Here is a 20,088-nt window from a genome sequence, read left to right as displayed (position 1 = left end):
GAGATATTGAAAGAAGACTGTTGGCCAAGCGTAGCAACAGGAAGCTCCCCTTGAACCAGGGACGTTAATACTGCTTGCTTGCCCATTCTGTCTTGGGCTTCATATGACATCATCCTTCCCATTTTCTCATTTTTAGGCGGCACATTGTTCCAAGTTTTGATGTCATTTGCGTCCTTATTCATAGCAAACATATTACTGATGGCTTGGGTTTCATTCAGATTGGACAGCCCACTATCAATAATTCCCGAAAGCAAGGAACTATTACGGTGCAATGATCCCATATTGTTCCTATCTCCCGGTAATCTGTTGACCTGTTCATCGGAAGCTGCTCGAGCCCCGAGAGCAGAAGCGTTTAGACTACCACCATGTTCTGAAAGTCCACCAAGTGTTTGAATCCCTGGGGTAAGGCCTAAAGGAGCCATCCGGTCATAGGGATTTCCCCGGTTCATGCTTGGTGACTCAGCAGATTGATGGCCGGGTCTCTGGTGGAGCAACTCCATAAAAAGCTGCTTTGACCTGTCTTCNTTCTTCATGCTATTACTCTTCTTCAACATCTCACTGAACGATGCCTCTGACGTTGACCCTTTGTTTCCCGCTGCTCCTGATTCCCGTCTCACACCTCCTGATAATATTTGTTTACAGAATGAGTCTCATTTTCCACAAATAAAGCCCGAAACGACAAAGGATCCTTGAGACAAATTTACCTTCAGTTCCACTATACGAACTTGCTGCTGTCCTGCTAGCCGTGTCAGACATACGCTCGAGCAATCCTTCATGCGATGATGAAGAATGGGACGAGGGAGGCCTTTTTAACAAAACCGAATCCTGCCCATGTGATGGCACTACCAACCTACAAACAATCACTTCAAAATTTAATCGGCAGGAATATAGAGGTATCAGGGTGCTTTACTTATCCAATCTACTGGTTGCCAAACGTCGGAATACAAAAATTACCTATCCTTCTTTCTATCTTCTCCAACCGAGTTGTCACTGTAGTGGTCTGCAGCAAGAGAATATCAGGATAAGCCTTCATAATAACAAAGCAAATATCAAGCTCCCAAACCATGATATTCAGCGAAAACGAAATCTTAAAGATGCAATTACTCTGAAACAAACATACCCGAAATATTGAAAGAAGACTGTTGGCCAAGCGTAGCAACAGGAAGCTCCCCTTGAACCAGGGACGTTAATACTGCTTGCTTGCCCATTCTGTCTTGGGCTTCATATGACATCATCCTTCCCATTTTCTCATTTTTAGGCGGCACATTGTTCCAAGTTTTGATGTCATTTGCGTCCTTATTCATAGCAAACATATTACTGATGGCTTGGGTTTCATTCAGATTGGACAGCCCACTATCAATAATTCCCGAAAGCAAGGAACTATTACGGTGCAATGATCCCATATTGTTCCTATCTCCCGGTAATCTGTTGACCTGTTCATCGGAAGCTGCTCGAGCCCCGAGAGCAGAAGCGTTTAGACTACCACCATGGTCTGAAAGTCCACCAAGTGTTTGAATCCCTGGGGTAAGGCCTAAAGGAGCCATCCGGTCATAGGGATTTCCCCGGTTCATGCTTGGTGACTCAGCAGATTGATGGCCGGGTCTCTGGTGGAGCAACTCCATAAAAAGCTGCTTTGACCTGTCTTCTGTAGAACCACCTATCATCCATGAGTTGGAATCTTCACCCGGTCTCCTCATTTGAGATTCGGCCCAGTCACCAGGCACTTGTGTATCAGCTCCAGGCCAGCGTCCTTCCATTGGTTCCAATTGTGAAAAATGAGGTTCACTTAATGGTATACGGTGATTCTGATGATTGAAACCCAGAGTAGAATTTCCCAATCTGCCCGAAGATTGCATGTGGGCAGTAGCATCCCGCATATCCAAACCCTGAGAGAGTCCAAGACCATTTACTGCATCCAGATTCAGCCCCGATGCACTTACAGGTAAGGATGCTGATCGCTCAAATGGAAGACCCTGCTCAAACAATTCTTGTCGAAGATGTTGCTGATACAGAAGGTTACGCTCAAGTTGACCAAACTGATCCTCAAAGGGTGGCCTCTGCTGCTGTTGATGAAAGTCTAGTGGTCTAAATCCCGTCGACGACCGCGAACGATGGATCCCAGGATGAGTTCTTAAAAGCTGATCATTATGGTCAGATGGCCACAGAGGGTCAATATGTCTCTGTTCCTCCAATAGTGTATTGTGCCTTCCATTTGCCAATTGCATCAGTTGCTCTTGCTGCAGCAGTTGGTACTCCAAAGACCGGCTTGATTCAGATTGCAGTTGTCCGTGTTGAGATTGCATTTGTCCATATTGAGATTGCATTGGTCCATATTGAGATTGCATTTTTGTTGAAAGTAGGTGTTCAATTAGCTCCCTCTGATGACCTTCATGTGGCAATTGCCCAATATTTCCTGCAGCAAGTTGCTCAATGTATGGTGCAAAATTTTGTGACGGATGGCCAGAGCCTTTCTGCAATTCATTTATTAACTGCTGCTCTAACAACATCTGATCAACACTGTTGGATCGAGGGAAGTCATGTGACTGCCCAAACCTTGAATCAGGAGTCTGTCCTTGTAGAATCTGTTGAAAATGTAACTGTCGAGCATGAGACTGTTGTTGCTCTTGTAAGAGCTTCTGATGTAACTGATGCTCTTGTTCCAGCTGATGCTGTTGCAACTGAATCTTCTGCTGCTGTTGCAACTGAAGCTTCTGCTGCTGTTGCAATTGAAGCTTCTGCTGCTGCATCTGGAGAGCTATTAATTGCTCCAGATCCTGAGCTTGATCACCTCTATATGAATGCGACAGCATATCCCGATTTTGGAATTGCTGTTGGTGATGTTGATTTGATGAAAGTTGATCCCCAAGGTTAAAGCGGTTGGAATGTTCAAACTGCGCCATCCGGTTAGCAGCCAGAGAATCAAGGGACATGCTGGGATCAATTTGCGTATTTCTTCGGGAATCAATGGGCCAATTGTCTATTGAACCAGTAGACTCCCCCATTGCATCATAAGACCTGTTTGGTAACAGGTTAACTGGTGTACTACCATTCTCTAGCTCAGACCACAACACCCCAAACGGGTGCAGCTTATTCTCACCCTGATTTTGAGTAGCAGCCTTAGTTGATTCAACAGGAATAGTAGACTGACCAGGAAATTCACTTAATGCATCATGCACACTTGCAGAGGATTTAACCGACGCATAACCAGAACCTCCAGCTCTTCCTGGGAATACAATTTCTGATTTAGAAGAAAATAAAAAACATTCTTAGTTATGATGAACACAGAAATAAATATGAACATGAAAGCTTCTCCACAAGTATATGAACCCAAAGAAAGACAAGGTTAACAGCAGAACATACCTTCATCTTGAGCAGAGAAGTCCAAGAAACTTCGGTCCTCAGCATGTGGTGGTTTCACATGAACTTCAGACTCAGATATTCTCTGAAAATTATCCTGAGCTGAAGGGTTGTTATACACAGAAAAAGAACGCGATGTGCCAATTATAGAGGATGAATCATTGGATTCTGCTACAGGTGCAATTGATAAACCAGCGTCTGAATCTGCTTTTAAAGTAGTCTCTTCTAACTCATTCTTTTGGTCACTGATATGGGCATCGATGCTTTCTGCCTTCAAATATGACATGACCCTGCCTAGATCTTGAAAAGGAGTTCCTTCTGGAGCATTTGCCAAGCGAACCTGTAGGTCTGTCCCAAAAAACCCTTGTTCAAACCATGAAATAATGTCAGAACCAATGAAAGGTCCCTGAATTACTCCTTGAGGATCAATATACAAGAACAAAAAATCCTCAGGTGGCATAGCCCCTTCTGAGTGATTCACTTCAATATCTGGTTGCTCCAGCTTGCCCATATAATCTTGCTCGAAAGACGCAACAACGGATTCACTCCCATCCAGTGCAGATGATTTAGTAAAAGCGGATCCATAACTCTCAGAAGCCACTGAATTCAATCTTGAGACGCTTGACGNAACAGATTGACTTTCACTATGAGGCTCATCCTTGTCCTTGTTATTATTATCTACCTTTTCAGAACGGGTTTCTTTCTCTTTGTCATCAGGACCCCAGCGAGATGACCNGACCAAGTAACCCTACAATATAATTTTTTGACTTTTGTTCAGAATATATGACATTAAAAAAATCCAGTAAACTCATAAAGATAGGACATTTTCAAAACAATATATGATATGAAATACCCATTTGATACTTATCACAAACGTACCAGAATCACTATTTTGCATGGAAACATTGTCACCATTCACAAACCNTTTTCCTCCAGTCCTTTTTGTCTTCAGGTGCATCCAAGCGCCATGCATCCTTGAGATTAGGGTCACTTGGATTTCNCTCACCTGAGTCAGGTATGCAGTATTTTACTGCAGTAACATCCAAAAGACCCACTCATCATATTATGCTAGGTGGAAAGATAGAGGCCAAAAAGCTAAAGACAAGATAACATACCCATGCTGTTTTCATCACCTGAGGATTCTTCCTCAGATGGAGTGTAAACTTCGCTACTAATGATCCTGCCCTTCCATATGCCGTTAAGGCTTGCCTGATAGATAAGATACCCGTCAACAAACTCAGTTGCGAATAAGAAATTAAAAATTAACGACACACTCATGAAAAAGGGCAATGGAAGCCAGTTCTCAGTGGTTACCATACCTCTTCGTCGGCATCAGGTGCAATAAAAGCAAGAGGATTGATCAAAGCCACTTGAGTAATGGAGGCAACTTCCTCCATCTCAGTCGGTATCCTACCTAGGGAAGAATCAGGCTTCTGTTTTCTATACATGTCAAGCAACTTACCCCTTGGATACCGAAACATAGAGGCTGAAGCGCTTTGTTTATCAGGAATACTTTCATTTCCTAAAAAAGTACATGCACCAGCACCAATTGAGGAGGTTGACGAACCCCTCCCAACTGCAGATGCCCTTCCTCGGCCCACAGTGAAGCCTAAATTTGGGCCCTCGGCTCGTCCTCTATCAAGTCCAAACCCAGGTGCAGCGCGATAAGAAGTCGGCCCAGCAGACTGGGCTTCCATCCTATGACGTGGCCTCCATTTGTCACGAGGGTCAGAGTCCCGTTCAGAAGTAGCACGGATGCTGCTAACCACAGATTGGCTTTCACTATGAGGCTCATCCTTGTCCTTGTAATTATTATTATCTACCTTCTCAGAACGGGTTTCTTTCTCTTTGTCATCAGGACCCCAGCGAGATGACCATTTGTTGTCGCGGCGAGGTTCATGTACAGCAGCACGAGAAGTAACATCATGCCACCTATCAGAAGAAGCAGTGGTTTTCGTGTCACCAGTTTCTCTGGTTGGGACATTGTCGATGCGACGTTCAGTTTTTCTTCGATCAGCTTTCCTGACACCGAGTAAACCAGTTTCTCTTTCCTCTTCACGCCATCTGCGACTAGTTTCATTGTCAGGCACAATTTTCCTCCAGTCCTTTTTGTCTTCAGGTGCATCCAAGCGCCATGCATCCTTGAGATTAGGGTCACTTGGATTTCCCATGGGCACAGGAGTAGGAGATCGAACATCCTACAACAGAGCAACAAGATCAGATGAAAGAGTATGTGAAACAGCAAAACTCATCTAAGAACTTGATAAAAGAGAAGAAAAGTTAGGTAAGGTACTATACCATCTTGCTATCGCTTGATTTGGTGTAAAGCCACTGGGGAGACAAAGGAATGTTGTTATCTGAGGCCAATTCTGCAGAAAAAACAAAGACAAGCTAGTCAATGGCTGAAGGAAATCTAACCAACCGAGTCAGGAAACCAATGGTGTAGGAATTAGAGGCACGGAACAAATCATTGGTTCTTAGTGCTTCCAGATCCCAAACCCTGGATTCGGAAACAAAAGAGAATTACGTCGCGCGTTTGAATCCAAAACATGAAGTTGCTAATGCATCAAAAAGCGCGGACATAACAAGGTTGATAAAAGAAACCGTAGAACCCTAATCAGCATAAACAATAATAGCTAGGTCAAATTGTTATAAATCTGATAGATATAAATGGCTTCCGCATCCTATTTGGGAATTCAGATCCAGAAACCAAACGATTACATTCGTTTCTCCGCATTCGAATCGGTCCAGAGAGAAAGAAATTCAAATTCAAATTAACGAAATCCAAAACAGAAGAAGAAGAAGACGAAGAAGAAGAGACGACGAGGATTGAGAGGCAGGCAAGAAGGTGCAGAGGGAAGTACCTTTCAAGTGATCAGAAGATTTGGAAAAGATGAGATCGTCAGGCAGATCGAACTTCCCTTCGGCCATGGCAGGACTGGAACAACAACCGACTTCGAGATTACGTGAGAAGAAGGAGACGGACGGAGCGAGCGCAGTTGAAGAAGAAACGCAGAGAAGAAAGGGTTTTGGAGAGATTTGGCGGAGAAACTTTTTTTTTTGCTTGTTTTCGATTTGCCTTTGGAGAAGAGAAGAAAGCTTTTCACGTTGAGATCGAGAGATCGAGAAAGAGAGAGAGAGAAATAAAAGAGTGAGTAAGGAGGGCGACGAAGGAAAGGCTATGGACTTCGCCCCCTTCTTTTTTTTTTTTTCTTGTAATTATCATAGTTATTTTTTTTAATTTTTATTTTAAGTTTTTACTGTTGTAACCTGTAACCACCTCTATCCCCAAGATTTCATATAAATCTTCTATGAACTTTCAATATGTCCTTTTATTAACAAAAAAAAAAAAAGAATTTCAAATCATGATAAGACTTATATTAAAAGAGAACATATGTAAAAAAAAAAGCTAAGTATAAAGTTACTTCAAAATGTGATCAATTTTTAAAAGTAAAATTCATTTTTGTTTACGATGGTTTTAAATATTGAAAATTAATAACTATATAAATAAATGTATATGCATTTTTCCGTTTTCCAAAAGAGATTCAACACGATGCATTTTTCCCGTTTTCCAAAAGAGATTCAACACGAGAATTTTCCAGGTATTATGCATAAATCCGTGATATGTTTGTTAAAGTTCTTTAGTAGATATTACAATACTGTTTTCATCAACATAGATTTTATGTGTTTTTAAATTCATAGAAACGTATACTGAATAAAATTTATAGTAGAAAAGGTTGATGTCTATCCAAAACGTGTCGATAGAATTTATCTCGTTAAAGGTGCACTTAGCTAACCGATTTTATATATTGAAAACTATTGTATATGTATGTTAATCGACTTATGTAATGTTTTCAGTAGATATGAAATACGTAAAAAATATATATTGTTTTGCGTCACAGAAACTATATCTTCGAAAATGAATATAAATTTATTATAAAGACATTAGAATTAGTAACATAATGGATTCAATTGATGATGTAAAGTGGTACAATTTTTTTTTTTAAGGGATAGAAAAACTGACAAATGAATGATACAAAAAATTACAAACAATAACAACATAGTGTGGTTCTAAAGAAGCTGAGAGTACTGCTTTTATATTATTTTTAATACTACAAAGTTACCATCAAATCTAATAATTTTGTATATGTATCATTTGTTGTGTGTTATGTAACTTGTATCATTCGGGGTTTGTTTGGTCCATGTATGTATGTCGTTGGACAAAGAAAGGTGTAGTTTTGAGTTAGTTGGTGAAAGTATTATTGACCCGAAAAAAAAAAAACGAAAGGTGAACAAAACCCTAAAACAGTTGACTCAGACACAGCCGGGAATTTCGTCGAACACTTGAGCTGCGTTTTTTAAAGTTTTTTCCCAATGGCGCCTTTTGCCTAATTAATAAAAACCCTTTATTACTTACTCTCTTCACAGAGAGAGATCTAACTTCTCCTTTTTTTTTCCCAATGTTCGGCACTCCGTCTTCCTCGCCGTCGTTCGGCACTCCCTCTTCCACACCCGCTTTTGGCACGCCGTCCCCGGCGTTCGGTACACCGTCATCCACGCCGGCGTTTAACACACCTTCATCTACTCCGGCGTTCGGAACGCCGTCGATTCCTTCCTTCTCATCCAGCGGATTTGGCTCCTCGCTCTTCTCTACTCCCTTCTCATCTCAACAACCACAACAACAGCAACAACAGCAACAACAGCAACAGCAGCAGCAGCAGCCGAGTTCAATCTTCCAGCAACAGCCATCTTCTAATTTTGGTTTTCAGTCACCGTTCAACAACTCGGCGCAGCAAACGCCTTTTCCAAATGCTCAATTGACTACTCAGATGGCTCCCGTTGCTCCGATTCCTTACTCTCTCGCCGATCGTGACATCCAGGTTTGCTATTCTTCTTTAATTCCAGATCTAAACAAAATCCATAACCCTAGTCTTTACATTGATTGTTTCTCTCTTTTGATTTAGGCCATCATTGAAGCGTATAAGGAAGATCTGACGAATGCTAAGTATGCTTTTCAGGTTAGTTTGGTGTGGAAAATTCTAAAACCCTTAAGCTGTGTGTGGTTTGTTTTGGGTGGTTATGTTGAACTGTTGTTTCCGTTTGCTTGCAGCATCTTTTGTTCAGTGTGACTGAACCACAGTACCGGGCGAAGCCTGCAGCAGTATCAGATGTGAGAATCTTCTTGACCATTTTCTATTACCATATCATGCCATATATGAAGCCTTCTTGTGTATAATGAATCTTGTTATTAGTTTCTGTATGGCTTCTCCGGGAATCTCTCTTAATGATTGCTTGTTTGTATTTGGTGGGTAGATAATGTGGGCAGAGGCCATGAGCAAACTTGAAGGCATGGATTCAACAGAAAGAGAACGCCTGTGGCCTCAACTTGTTCAAGGTTTCAAAGATCTTTCTCAGCGCCTTAAGGTAAGATCTCATCACCTGCGAAAATTCTATTTTATGGGGTGTTTAAGCAAATTCTGTTTTCGTATAATATCGATATCCAGTGATATGTGAAGAGATCATTCATTTACCACACTTGACAAACGAATCTTGACACTATTTTTATATGGGTACCTGCAGCTTCAAGATGAAGTTCTCGTCTCAGATAGGGATAGAATAAAAACGACTCAGAGCAATGTTAAAATGGTGAGTTCTCATTTCACTACTCTTTCTCTCTCGTTTTATTAGTGGGATAATCTAACAAGAATTTGTTTGATTTTGTTTTACAGCTTCAGAGGCATTTACAAGCACATACCTTTCCATCTATTGAAAGGTTGAGACAGAAGGAGCAGAGTCTTCAAAGACGCATGTTGAGGGTAAGAGAAGTCTTCACATTAAAAGATCTGACATTGTTATGTGTGTCCAGATTACAGTCAAAGTTACATTTACCCTTGTGTTATGAATTTTTGCTTGAAGGTTATGAGGATAATAGAGAGCTTAGAAGGGAAGGGTTTCCGATTACCCTTGACGAAAGGAGAGGCCGAACTGTCTGAGAAGTTGACCGCAATAACAAGACAGGTCTGTTTTCATTTTTTTATTTAATTTCTACTCAAAGTTCAGTGGTTCACAAAGTTTGGTATAAACAAAATGGGTGTGGATTACTGGATTCCCAGGTGAAAGGTCCTGGAGCAGAGCTTTCTAGGAGGGTGCAAAGTCTGCAGACAATATCTCGTGCTCAAGCAAATTCGATTGCTTCTGGTAGTTCCCTTTATCTCCCTGGGTCGACAAAAATAGACGAGCAGAGCCTGATCGATATGCAGGAGGTATGATATGCAACACCTTTGGTCGCTAACCTCTGGATTGGTATATGGATATTTTGTTTTTCTATTAGAAAGGTATGTGACTTTTTGGAACACTGTAAATAGGTATTGCAACAGGAGACAGAAGCCATAGGAAGACTTGGGAATGTATTGAAGCGAGACATGAGGGATGTGGAAATCATGGTGGCTGAAGATACAGAAATGACTCAAGAACCATGAAAGTGATCTGCAATTACTCCAGTTTGGAATGTCTCCTTTCCTTTACTATCACCTGGTTGAGTGTGCACATTGTTATGCTCAGACATGACAAGGCTAGCTTTAACATGTACGTAGTAGCTGAGCTATAAAATCTTGATGTATTGTGATTGCTGTTTCATTAAATTTCTTTGGAAGAGACTGCCTTTTTTGTTCACAACACGCGCGGATAAATTTGATGTTCAAAGATCAAAGTTACAAATGTTGGTCATCGAAATAGGTTTTTTTTTTCTTTAAAATAGAGGGTATTCTTCAGACATAATTAAGAGAATCAGTGCAGACCAACCGGTGAAGACACGTGCACCTTCTCCAGTTCCTTTTGTTTGATCATAGTGTTCCCATATATAGCCAGTCTGGTCATAGTTTCTAACCACGTTCCTGCACAAACAAGACAGTATAGGTAAAGGCCACATATACTCAGACATCTTCAACTTCAACTGTACCTTATACAAACATGCATACCTTATTAGATTGCTCCTTAGTTCCTCATAAATAGTTCTTGCCTTGCTGCTGTACGGTCCATCCACTGCAGAAAATTTTGATGGGTTATACAAAGTTTTTGTTTGTGAAGAGGTGGGGACTCAGACATGTACCTTTAGAGTAATGGTGCAGGGAAGAAAGAATCATGTAGTTCATATTCATCCATATTGCACCTCTCCAGTACAGTGCTTCGTCCTCAGTGTTATACTTCATGTACAAAGAACTGCGTGAAGAGAATGAGTGCTAATGAAATCACTGAAGAGTGACAATTCTTAGATACAATATGTTTGTTCTTGCATGCTCACCTAGTTTTGGCAAGTGAAAGTAAACCATAGTCACTCCATACGATGCTCTTGTTTGAAATGAGATTGAGTTGTTTGTCGAGGATTGGAGAATCCTTTCGTCAAGCAACATAAAATTTGAAGGTTTAATTTAGTTCCATTTTCCAACAAGGGCTTCAACAATCATATGGACGATACTAATGCACAATATACAAACTCACAGCTGGGATGATCCTGAACATGAAAGGAAAGAAGCTGACGTAGCCGATGTGAGGAACTAATCTTAGCTCTGGTCTCCCAAATGTCTCCCTTACAAGCTCTCGAGATAAATGATCATCTTCTCCAGTTACCTCTTTCCAGATTAACCGAACCTGAGAAATCAATCCAGTGCATATATGGTTCAGCAAAATTTCCTAGATAGATTTATAATCTATCATGACAGTTGAAATCTAAGCTTCTATATGACATAATTCATCAAAATTTCCTTACGTCTTCTGTGTGATTACCAAAGTCAAAGTAAGCCCCATGTTCATGGTCATAGTGCATCTGTTGAAGAAAAAGAAGAGTGAGAACAAGAAATCATGCGATCCTTTTCATGATAGTTAAAGGAAGTGATAGAAAATGTAGTCTTGTAGGCATTGCATATAAAAATATAAACCTGATTCAGAAGAGTGAAATCTGAAAGCATCTTGGCAATTGAGCTATAATCCTCCTGCAGGATACAGTTTCAAAGATATGTGATGAACAAGTTAGAGAACGTATAGTCTATATTATTTTCATGTTCTTCTAACCGTCACAAGTATGTCTTTTTCCCCCATAAATTCTTGGATGGCGTTCATGCAATCTGCTGCAAGATACATCCAACATCTGAGGTCAACATGCCTCTCATCTTCATTTGGGTGTGAAGCCCGAGGATAATCATCCAAACCAGAGGAAAGAGACTGTGGGAATATGTGCAAGCTAAAGTATCATGATAAGAAAAAGGAAGCTAGGATAAGATTAAAATCTATCATTAATGATCAAGAAATGGTACCTGAGGGTTTAGTTGCTTAGTTGTTATATTGTCTCTGCCATGCCAATAATAACTTCCCTTCTCCTTCCCTGGTATTTAATCAAATCATAAATATACGAAAACGTACAGTGTAGGACTAATGTACTACTTGTATGTAGAAGTCACTTAAATGCTAGAAACATGAAACACAACAGTCAAAGAGTACTGAAAACATCTAGCAACTCTGTAAAGTATTGACACCATGTTGTTAATGTTACCTATCTGGGAAGTGTTGAACCATTTGAACCATGCATCTAGCCGTACAAAAGCTCTGTCAAGGAATGACAAGATTTCATCTCTTTCCACCTCGTTAAATTTCTCTGCCCGTATACCATCAATCAAATCTGAAGAATAAATACAAGGAATGTCAACATGGAGTTGATATGATTTTTGATATCTTGTTATTTACACCAAGCCTTTCTCATTTTTCCAATCCAAAAGCATCTTAGCTAGGTGAAACATAATTAATCTTGGCGACAATGTACAAGAAAGTTTTTACCGCGTATCACCAAAAGTAGTGTAGGTGGATTGCCATTACTTGGGTACTGAACAACGTACTATCTTTGGAATCTTACTGCAGTAAAAACCATTTTCGAATCAGTATCAACAACAAACAATAATGATGCCTATTTTGAGGTTAGTAAGAGTACATAACAACCTCAGAGCTTCATCTCCCAAGATTTGCTCACGAGGAATCCATCCATCTATATTCATTAGATCTAACCAGTTTCCAACAATTTCCAATGTTATATGGACATCCCAGCGCCTGATCAAACACAAATAGAAACACTTCAAAGAATGATTAAATGCCCAAATGATTGTATTATATAACTTTGAAATAACAAGACCAAGAAACTGTTCAGCCTATCGAGTGATGTATAATGAACAAACCAGATCAACAGTTGATGGAAGCCTTCATCCCACAAAAATCCTCTAGGAAATACAGGCCGGCTTGGAACTGCTGTGTACAGCTCAGCTGGCCAATATAGCAAGAAATCATCCTCACTTTTAGCCTGCAACTAAACATTGTTAACTATGTGAATCTGTTTAGGAGTGCAAAAAGAAACAGAACTGAAACTCACAGATCACTTCTAGGAACATGAATTTTTGATTGACCATAGAAGTAACCAATGCCTCCAAGCATGTTCCCTATTGCAGCTTTACCAACCACCAAAGTTTCAGGATCAAGCTGAAAATCACAGGAAGATAGAATCACCTATTTATCTCTTCTCAGCACATCAAATCAGATGCATATAAACAATCGACTATATAGCAAGTCTGTACCAAATACATTTAGATAACAGTTGCTGAACCTTTTAAAAGAAAGAAACAGAAAGCGTTTAAGAAAGGAAAAGACTACTACTAGAGCTGAAAGGTGAAAAATGGATTTGCACAATGGTCAACAAGATCTTTAAAAGTGCAAATATGAGATCCTTCATAAAAAGTAGATCTTTGTGTTGAGGAAAATAAAGAGTAGAATCATACCTTTTCAGACAGGTTGAAGCAATCCTTGAACTTTGCATCAAATGCTATATGTTTTTCTTCAAGTAGACTAGAGAGTGGCGAGCCTACACGGAATCAAGACAGAAACTTAGGTCAAAGATAAAATCTATACCAGCTAATTAAAATTAGATATCTTGAAAGGAAATGGTGTTCAGCCAATCATCAAGGAGATAAGAGGGAAGCTTATAAACCTGTAAGACTCATTATACGCTTCTCCATGTTGGAGGTTTCTTCTCTTATTCCAGAGACAAAGGCAACATCTATAGTAGATTGAGTCGTAGTGGAAATCTGCATGAAAAAATGAGGATTAGGGATGAGGAAACATTCAAATCATACAATTCATATGACTTATTTAGGGATGTTTTTAAAAATACATCTGTATTCATATATCATGAACAAGACTGATGATTACCTGAAAAACATAAATGTTTGAAGAATCCTCTGATGTGTCAGAGAGCTGAAGTCGTCCACACTTCCCTTCCTGAAGACAATCCAATAGGTGTTAATAAAAGAAAAAGCAAATACAGACTGGAGAACTTGCAAAACAGAGATATAACCTGAACAGCGAGATTTTTCTGAACAAGATCAGAAAGATTGACAATGTCAGGTGTCTTGAAACCGCAATAATGTGTTTCAAGATGATTCTGCAAAAGAGAAGAGCACAGCTATAATGGTCGCTTTCTTGCAAAGACAGTAACTAAGAAGATCCTCTGTGATCTCTCAAAAGAACTTTTAAATAAAAAAGTTACCTGTGATTTTAAGTGTATCTGCCAGTTTCCTACATCTTGACGTGAACCGGAAGCCAGGACAGAACTCTCTCTAAGCCCCAATACATCTTGGCCTAGATTCACACCATTGCCACCTTCATCAGCTAGATAGAAGAAGAGATGTACGGTTCTATTTACTTCATCATTCAACATATTTTTAACATTGATTCTAATCGACCAATCCCCTCCATAACCAAGGCTCCCCTCCTTAGACTTGACGAAACTAGTCTCCAAAATCATATCTTGTTCAAGCAGCTCTTGCCGCCCAAAATCTCTTCCATTGTGTTCTCTCCAGCCAAATGACTTAAGATCTTCAGAGTTTTCACAGAAATGCCTCATAACAGGCTTACCATCTTTTGTAACGAGCCACATCAAGCCAGCAACAAGGGACTTAGGAGTTCTGCATAGTCAGTCATCTACAACAACTTAGCAGCTTGACCAAGAAAGAAACACATATTTACACAGCTTGTACTAGTGTTCTTTGTAAACCAATCCCCTGTAAAATTCTAGTGTTCTTTGCTCATTCCCAATTAATCAAACAATGACTTTTTGACAGATACTGATTCCAAGAAGCATATAGTAAAATGATACCTGGCTCGAACTCCAAAATAAACTTGAGGGCGATAAGTTCCCCAATACAAGCTCTTCTTATGGTCATCTTGAAACTGATACAATGAAGCTCATCAAGATTTTCAAATTATCCCAAAGTGAAGAAAGAAAATAATATATATATGTTGGAGAGAGTACCATAGGCAAGTCGGTGAGTTTAGGAGAAGGAAAAGGAGTGATAACACGAGGTGAACTCTGGGATTCATCGCTGAACAGTGGTTTGATTCCACCAGATGGGCTAAATCCGGTAGTCATCATTTGAGTATCGTTGTTATAGTATAATAGATTAAGCAAAGTAGAGCTATGTGAATGATCGGTGAAGCTGAGAAAGGACAAGAGTTTTGACCAACTACAACAGATCGTCGTGCTTGGAACTGATGATGATTGCAACTCAATTTTTAAGTTTTCATTCTTTGTCTGCCTCTCCCCTTAATTGTTTTTAGTCATTTTTTTAGTTTTTTACAAAGTCTTTTTATAATACAGAAATTACAGCTAACTAATTTTTAAAAAATAAAAAATTCGAAGGGAACAAAAAAGAAAAAAAAGTAGATGAAAATGGTTGTTCACTTTGAAATGGATGACACTCTCGTGACTTCACTATTCTAATAAATGGAGACAATAAACCCTACATGTCTCTCTTATTCTTTTCGGTGTTTTTTTTTTTTTTTTTTGTATTTTTGTTGTTGTTGCGAGTTTTATACACGTGCGTTATTTTTTCTTCTTGCAACTCTTTTTGTTCTGTTTTTTTTTGGGTCGTTTGCAACATTCGTGTGTAAATCAATCATCGATGGTTTGGTTCGTGTTTCAATTACAACCGTAGATTATTTTTGCGGGTTTTGTGGAGCTGACAGAGTTCTTCTTCTTCTTCTTCTTCTTCTTCTTCTTCTTCTTCTTCGTCCCCATTTTTTTTTTCCGCCTCTCTCTCTCTCTCTCTAGTCTCTACCGTTATGCTTCTGTTTTTTTTTTTCTTTTCTTGTCATTCTTTTTTTTTCCTGGGTTAAGTTTAAGACTCGTTTCTTTAGATCAAGGTAATTTTTTTTTCTCAAGAATCGTCTTTTTTTTTTTCTTTCATCACAACATGAAATATGATTCGTTGTTTCCTCAGATTTTGGAACCTAAAAGGCAATCCTTAATGCGTTGTTGTTTCATGTCCTTCAGGTTTGTATAAAGCTCTCTGTCTGTAGATCATGGATGTAAGCGAGCTCGAGGAGAATTTGTTCGCTGCTAGCGATGCCAAGGTATCTTTCTTTCACAATGATTCATGTCGGTAGTTTTTTTGAATTATTATGAACAAAATGTGGGGGGGGGNGCTTTAATTTGCTGCTTACTATGTTGTTACAATGTTATCTCTGTTTTTGGTTTATCATGCTTTAGAAAATGTGATCAAATCTTGTGTTGAGAAAGTATTTGGGAATCTTGGGGGTGTGGTTAATATATCATCTGAGCTGAAAACTTTTAAAGGCTCTTTGTAATGTTCTTTTGGATTTCTCTTCTTCTTCTTTGATGTAAGTTGATGGTGTTCTTCTCTATGCTTAATTGGCTAAAGTTGTGTGTTATGGTTTATTGTTAAAATGCAGTTACATAGAGATATGTGCAAGGAACTATCTGCAGTTTATTGCAAGGTATTGTCAATTTTCCCTTCGTTGGAAGAAGCAAGACCTCGAAGTAAATCAGGGATTCAAGCCTTGTGTTCGTTACACATTGCACTTGAGAAAGCAAAGAACATTCTTTAACACTGTTCTGAGTGTAGCAAACTTTATTTGGTGTGTGTTTCTTTCTCTTTATGTGTCTCTTTCTTTTGATGCTTATTCTTCTCTTTTGTGTGTTTCGGTCCCTCTCTTGATCTATTTTTGGTCTTTCTGAACAGGCCATTACTGGGGATGCTGTACTGTTGAAGTTTGAGAAAGCTAAATCTGCACTTATCGATAGTCTTAGACGTGTGGAGGACATTGTTCCTAGCTCAATTGGGTCTCAGGTGAATCTCTATTTCCTTTTGCAGATTAAGAAAACTGTCTATGACTAACAGTGCACACCAAAATGGTCTCTGCTAGTTCCTAGTTGAGAATTCTAACTTTAATATTTGACTTCTTCAGATTTTGGACATTGTTAGTGAACTAGAGCAGACCAAGTTCTTGGTTGATCCATCAGAGAAGAAAGTTGGTGATCGGATTATTGCACTATTGCAACAAGGTAAGAAATTTGACAACTGCAGTGACAGCTCCGAACTGGAAATTTTCCTCCAGGCAGCTACTAGACTCAGTATAACTTCTTCTAGATCAGCTCTGGCAGAGCGGCGTGCTTTAAAGAAACTCATTGACAGGGCACGTGCGGAAGAAGACAAGCGGAAGGAGTCTATTTTGGCTTACCTCTTGCATCTCATGAGAAAATACTCCAAGCTATTCAGAAGTGAGGTTATGGATGAGAATGACTCTCAGGGTTCACCACCATGTTCACCCACTGGTCAAGCTTCTAATGAAGATCGTGTTCATGCGTTTGGGCGTCAACTATCCAAGTTTGGTTCTATTAACTTTAAGACAATGAACAGTAGGAAATCAGGACAGATGCCCATCCCACCAGAAGAACTGAGGTGTCCCATATCTTTGCAGCTTATGTGTGATCCTGTCATTATTGCTTCTGGACAGACTTATGAACGTGTCTGTATTGAGAAATGGTTCAGTGATGGGCATAACTCTTGCCCCAAGACTCAGCAGCACCTCCCACATCTTTCCCTGACTCCTAATTACTGCGTTAAAGATCTGATAGCGAGCTGGTGTGAGCAGAATGGGATCACAGTCCCTACTGGACCACCAGAATCTCTTGACCTTAACTACTGGAGACTAGCCCTGTCTGACTCTGAATCTACCAATTCAAAGTCAGTTGATAGTATAGAATCGTGCACACCAAAGGGCGATAAAATCGTTCCTTTGGAGGAGGGTAGTGCTATTGTTTCTCAATAACAACACAAAGAAGAAGTCAATGTGCCTGTTGTTAGTGATGAGGAGACTTCTGATATTAATGTTCTAGAGAGGTATCAGGGCATACTAGCAATCTTGGACAAAGAGGAGGACTTGGCTAAAAAGTGTAAAGCAGTTGAAAATGCAAGGCGATTGCTAAAGGATGATGAAGAGGCCAGGATCCTCATGGGAGCCAATGGGTTTGTCGAAGCGTTTTTGCGGTTTCTTGGATCAGCTGTTAATGAAAACAATGCAGTCGCACAAGAAACTGGAGCTATGGCTCTATTTAACTTAGCAGTCAACAATAACAGGTTAGATAGCTCATCCTCTTATTTTGTTAGCAATCGAAGTTAGTGCAAACCTTCTCACAGTTTCCTCTGTTTTGTTTGTTTCATTGGACTGTAGGAACAAAGAGTTGATGCTGACTTCAGGGGTCATTCCCCTGCTTGAGAAAATGATCTCTTGTTCCCAGTCTCAAGGGCCAGCAACTGCGTTATATTTAAACCTATCCTGCCTTGAAGGAGCCAAGCCCGTGATTGGCTCAAGTCAAGCAGTTCCCTTTTTCGTGAATCTTCTTCTTCAAGGCGAAAAAACCGAAACCCAATGCAAGCTAGACGCCCTTCACGCCCTCTACAACCTTTCAACCTACTCTCCCAATATTCCCACTCTCCTTTCATCAAACTTAATCAAAAGCCTCCAAGTCCTTGCATCAACAGGTGACCACTTGTGGATAGAGAAGTCATTAGCCGTATTACTAAATCTAGCATCTAGCCGAGAAGGGAAAGAAGAGATGATATCAACACAAGGCATGATCAGCACTCTTGCAACTGTGCTAGACACCGGTGACACGGTAGAACAAGAGCAAGCCGTTTCTTGCCTAGTGATCCTATGCACGGGAAACGAGTCATGTATCCAGATGGTACTACAAGAAGGAGTGATCCCGTCTCTAGTGTCCATCTCAGTGAACGGAAGTCCACGAGGAAGAGACAAGTCCCAGAAGCTTCTGATGCTGTTCAGGGAACAAAGGCAACGAGATCAACCATCGCCAAACAGAGATGAAGCTCCCCGGAAAACCGTATCGGCACCAATGTCAATACCAGCGCCGGTTTCAGATCCCGAGTCAGAAGTAAAACCTTTGACCAAATCAATCTCCAGAAGGAAAACAATGACAAGACCATTCAGTTTCCTCTGGAAGAAAAGCTACTCGATACACCATTAAGTGTATATATATATAGATTAGGGTGTAACATTTAAAACCCTACTACGTAAAGTTGATCTTTTGTTTTCTTTCATCTTTTTACCTCTTTACAAGTCGTCTTCATAGAGAAGAAAAATATGTACAGGCGACGTTGTGATCTCACCATTTTTGTTCACTATTCCTCTCTCGCCAGAGGTATACATGTAGGAGATAGCTTACTGATGTATGTATCAGGTACCTCTATATAAGTTTATATGAACCTTTACTCCCAGTGTAGAGTTCTACCTCAAACCTCTTTCCAACGGCAATTTCTTAAGCTGATCCTTAGCCTAAAAAGCAAAAAAAAAAAAAATGTAAACTCTGAATTATGCTAACTGCTAAGGATTAATTCTTAGGTAAGGGTCACAATCTGAGTTGGCCAAAGTCGACAACTCTTGAAGCAGAGGTTTTCGCATGTAGACCCAATCTAGTGGATACATCCAGCACCACGTAGTATGAATCAATTATTATAAAATTATAATTTCTTTTATGAAACAAAATTATATTACAAAAAAAGAGATCGTAAAGAGTCGGCCTGCACGGCGTCTCCGTCGTCTCTGTAACCTTGTAAAAGCTCTTAAGAGAGAAATTAGATTCCTTTCGTGATCTTAAGAGTCTATAGAGCCTGAGAGTCTTCTTCTGCTTCTTCCTTAATTTGTGTTTCATGGGGTTTTAATTAGAGTTTTACCAATTCCTACGACTTTCAGGGTTTTGGGGTTTAGCTTCTCGACCATGGCGATGCTAGGGCTGATCATGAGGGTTACACGAATAAGCAGAAACAATTCGTGGGTCAGAGTGTATCCAGTGAGATACTTCCAAAGCAAGGACCTTTCAAACACAAATTGCTTTCGTGGCGAAGATGCTAAGCTTCCTGTTCTGATCGTCGGCGCTGGACCAGTGGGACTCGTTTTATCCATCCTTCTCACCAAACTAGGTACACGTCTGAGCTTGCCTTATCCATCCTTTTCATCTGAGCTTGCCTTACATAAGTAAATTTGAGTTCACGAATTGGATTGTCTCACCTTTATGTTAGGGGTGAAATGTGCTGTTTTGGACAAAGCGACAAGCTTCTCTAAACATCCACAAGCACATTTTATCAACAACCGATCTATGGAGGTTGGATTTTTTTGTGTGTTCCCTTTGGTTAATTTTGTTTTTGGTGTTGTCCTGGATTTTTGGAACCTTAGTTTCTCCCTTTTCATATATACTTAGATCTTCCGTGAATTGGATGGATTAGCTGAGGAGATTGAAAGATCACAGCCTCCTGTAGATTTGTGGAGGAAATTTATATACTGCACTTCCCTCTCCGGTTCAACTCTTGGCACAGTGGACCA

General features: G+C 39.9%; 2 protein-coding genes and 2 pseudogenes across 2 annotated transcripts in view; 2 read left to right on the top strand and 2 right to left on the bottom strand.

Moving 5' to 3' along the window:
- Positions 1-6,517, bottom strand: part of LOC104778897 — an 8,351-nt gene extending 1,834 nt beyond the window's left edge. The window contains exons 1-10 of the mRNA XM_019240041.1: positions 6,222-6,517; positions 5,656-5,726; positions 4,677-5,555; positions 4,473-4,566; positions 4,281-4,387; positions 3,361-4,105; positions 1,121-3,223; positions 955-1,000; positions 705-850; positions 19-622 (exon numbers count right to left, since the gene is read on the bottom strand). Of these exons, the coding sequence (XP_019095586.1) occupies positions 19-622; positions 705-850; positions 955-1,000; positions 1,121-3,223; positions 3,361-4,105; positions 4,281-4,387; positions 4,473-4,566; positions 4,677-5,555; positions 5,656-5,726; positions 6,222-6,288 (4,862 nt within the window). The 5' untranslated portion in view covers positions 6,289-6,517. The remainder of the gene's footprint in view (positions 1-18; positions 623-704; positions 851-954; positions 1,001-1,120; positions 3,224-3,360; positions 4,106-4,280; positions 4,388-4,472; positions 4,567-4,676; positions 5,556-5,655; positions 5,727-6,221) is intronic.
- Positions 7,633-10,018, top strand: LOC104776766 (nuclear pore complex protein NUP54). Its single transcript, XM_010500883.2, has 9 exons — positions 7,633-8,237; positions 8,322-8,375; positions 8,468-8,527; positions 8,671-8,781; positions 8,938-9,003; positions 9,087-9,173; positions 9,274-9,375; positions 9,471-9,620; positions 9,723-10,018. The coding sequence occupies exons 1-9, from the start codon at positions 7,818-7,820 to the stop codon at positions 9,834-9,836; spliced, it is 1,164 nt and encodes a 387-aa protein (XP_010499185.1). The 5' UTR covers positions 7,633-7,817; the 3' UTR covers positions 9,837-10,018.
- LOC104776767 lies at positions 10,088-14,985 on the bottom strand (annotated as a pseudogene).
- LOC104776765 lies at positions 15,489-18,736 on the top strand (annotated as a pseudogene).

The sequence above is a fragment of the Camelina sativa genome, chromosome 3 (assembly GCF_000633955.1).
Source record: "Camelina sativa cultivar DH55 chromosome 3, Cs, whole genome shotgun sequence".
Lineage (NCBI taxonomy): Eukaryota > Viridiplantae > Streptophyta > Magnoliopsida > Brassicales > Brassicaceae > Camelina > Camelina sativa.
This window is presented reverse-complemented; position numbering and strand designations above follow the sequence as displayed.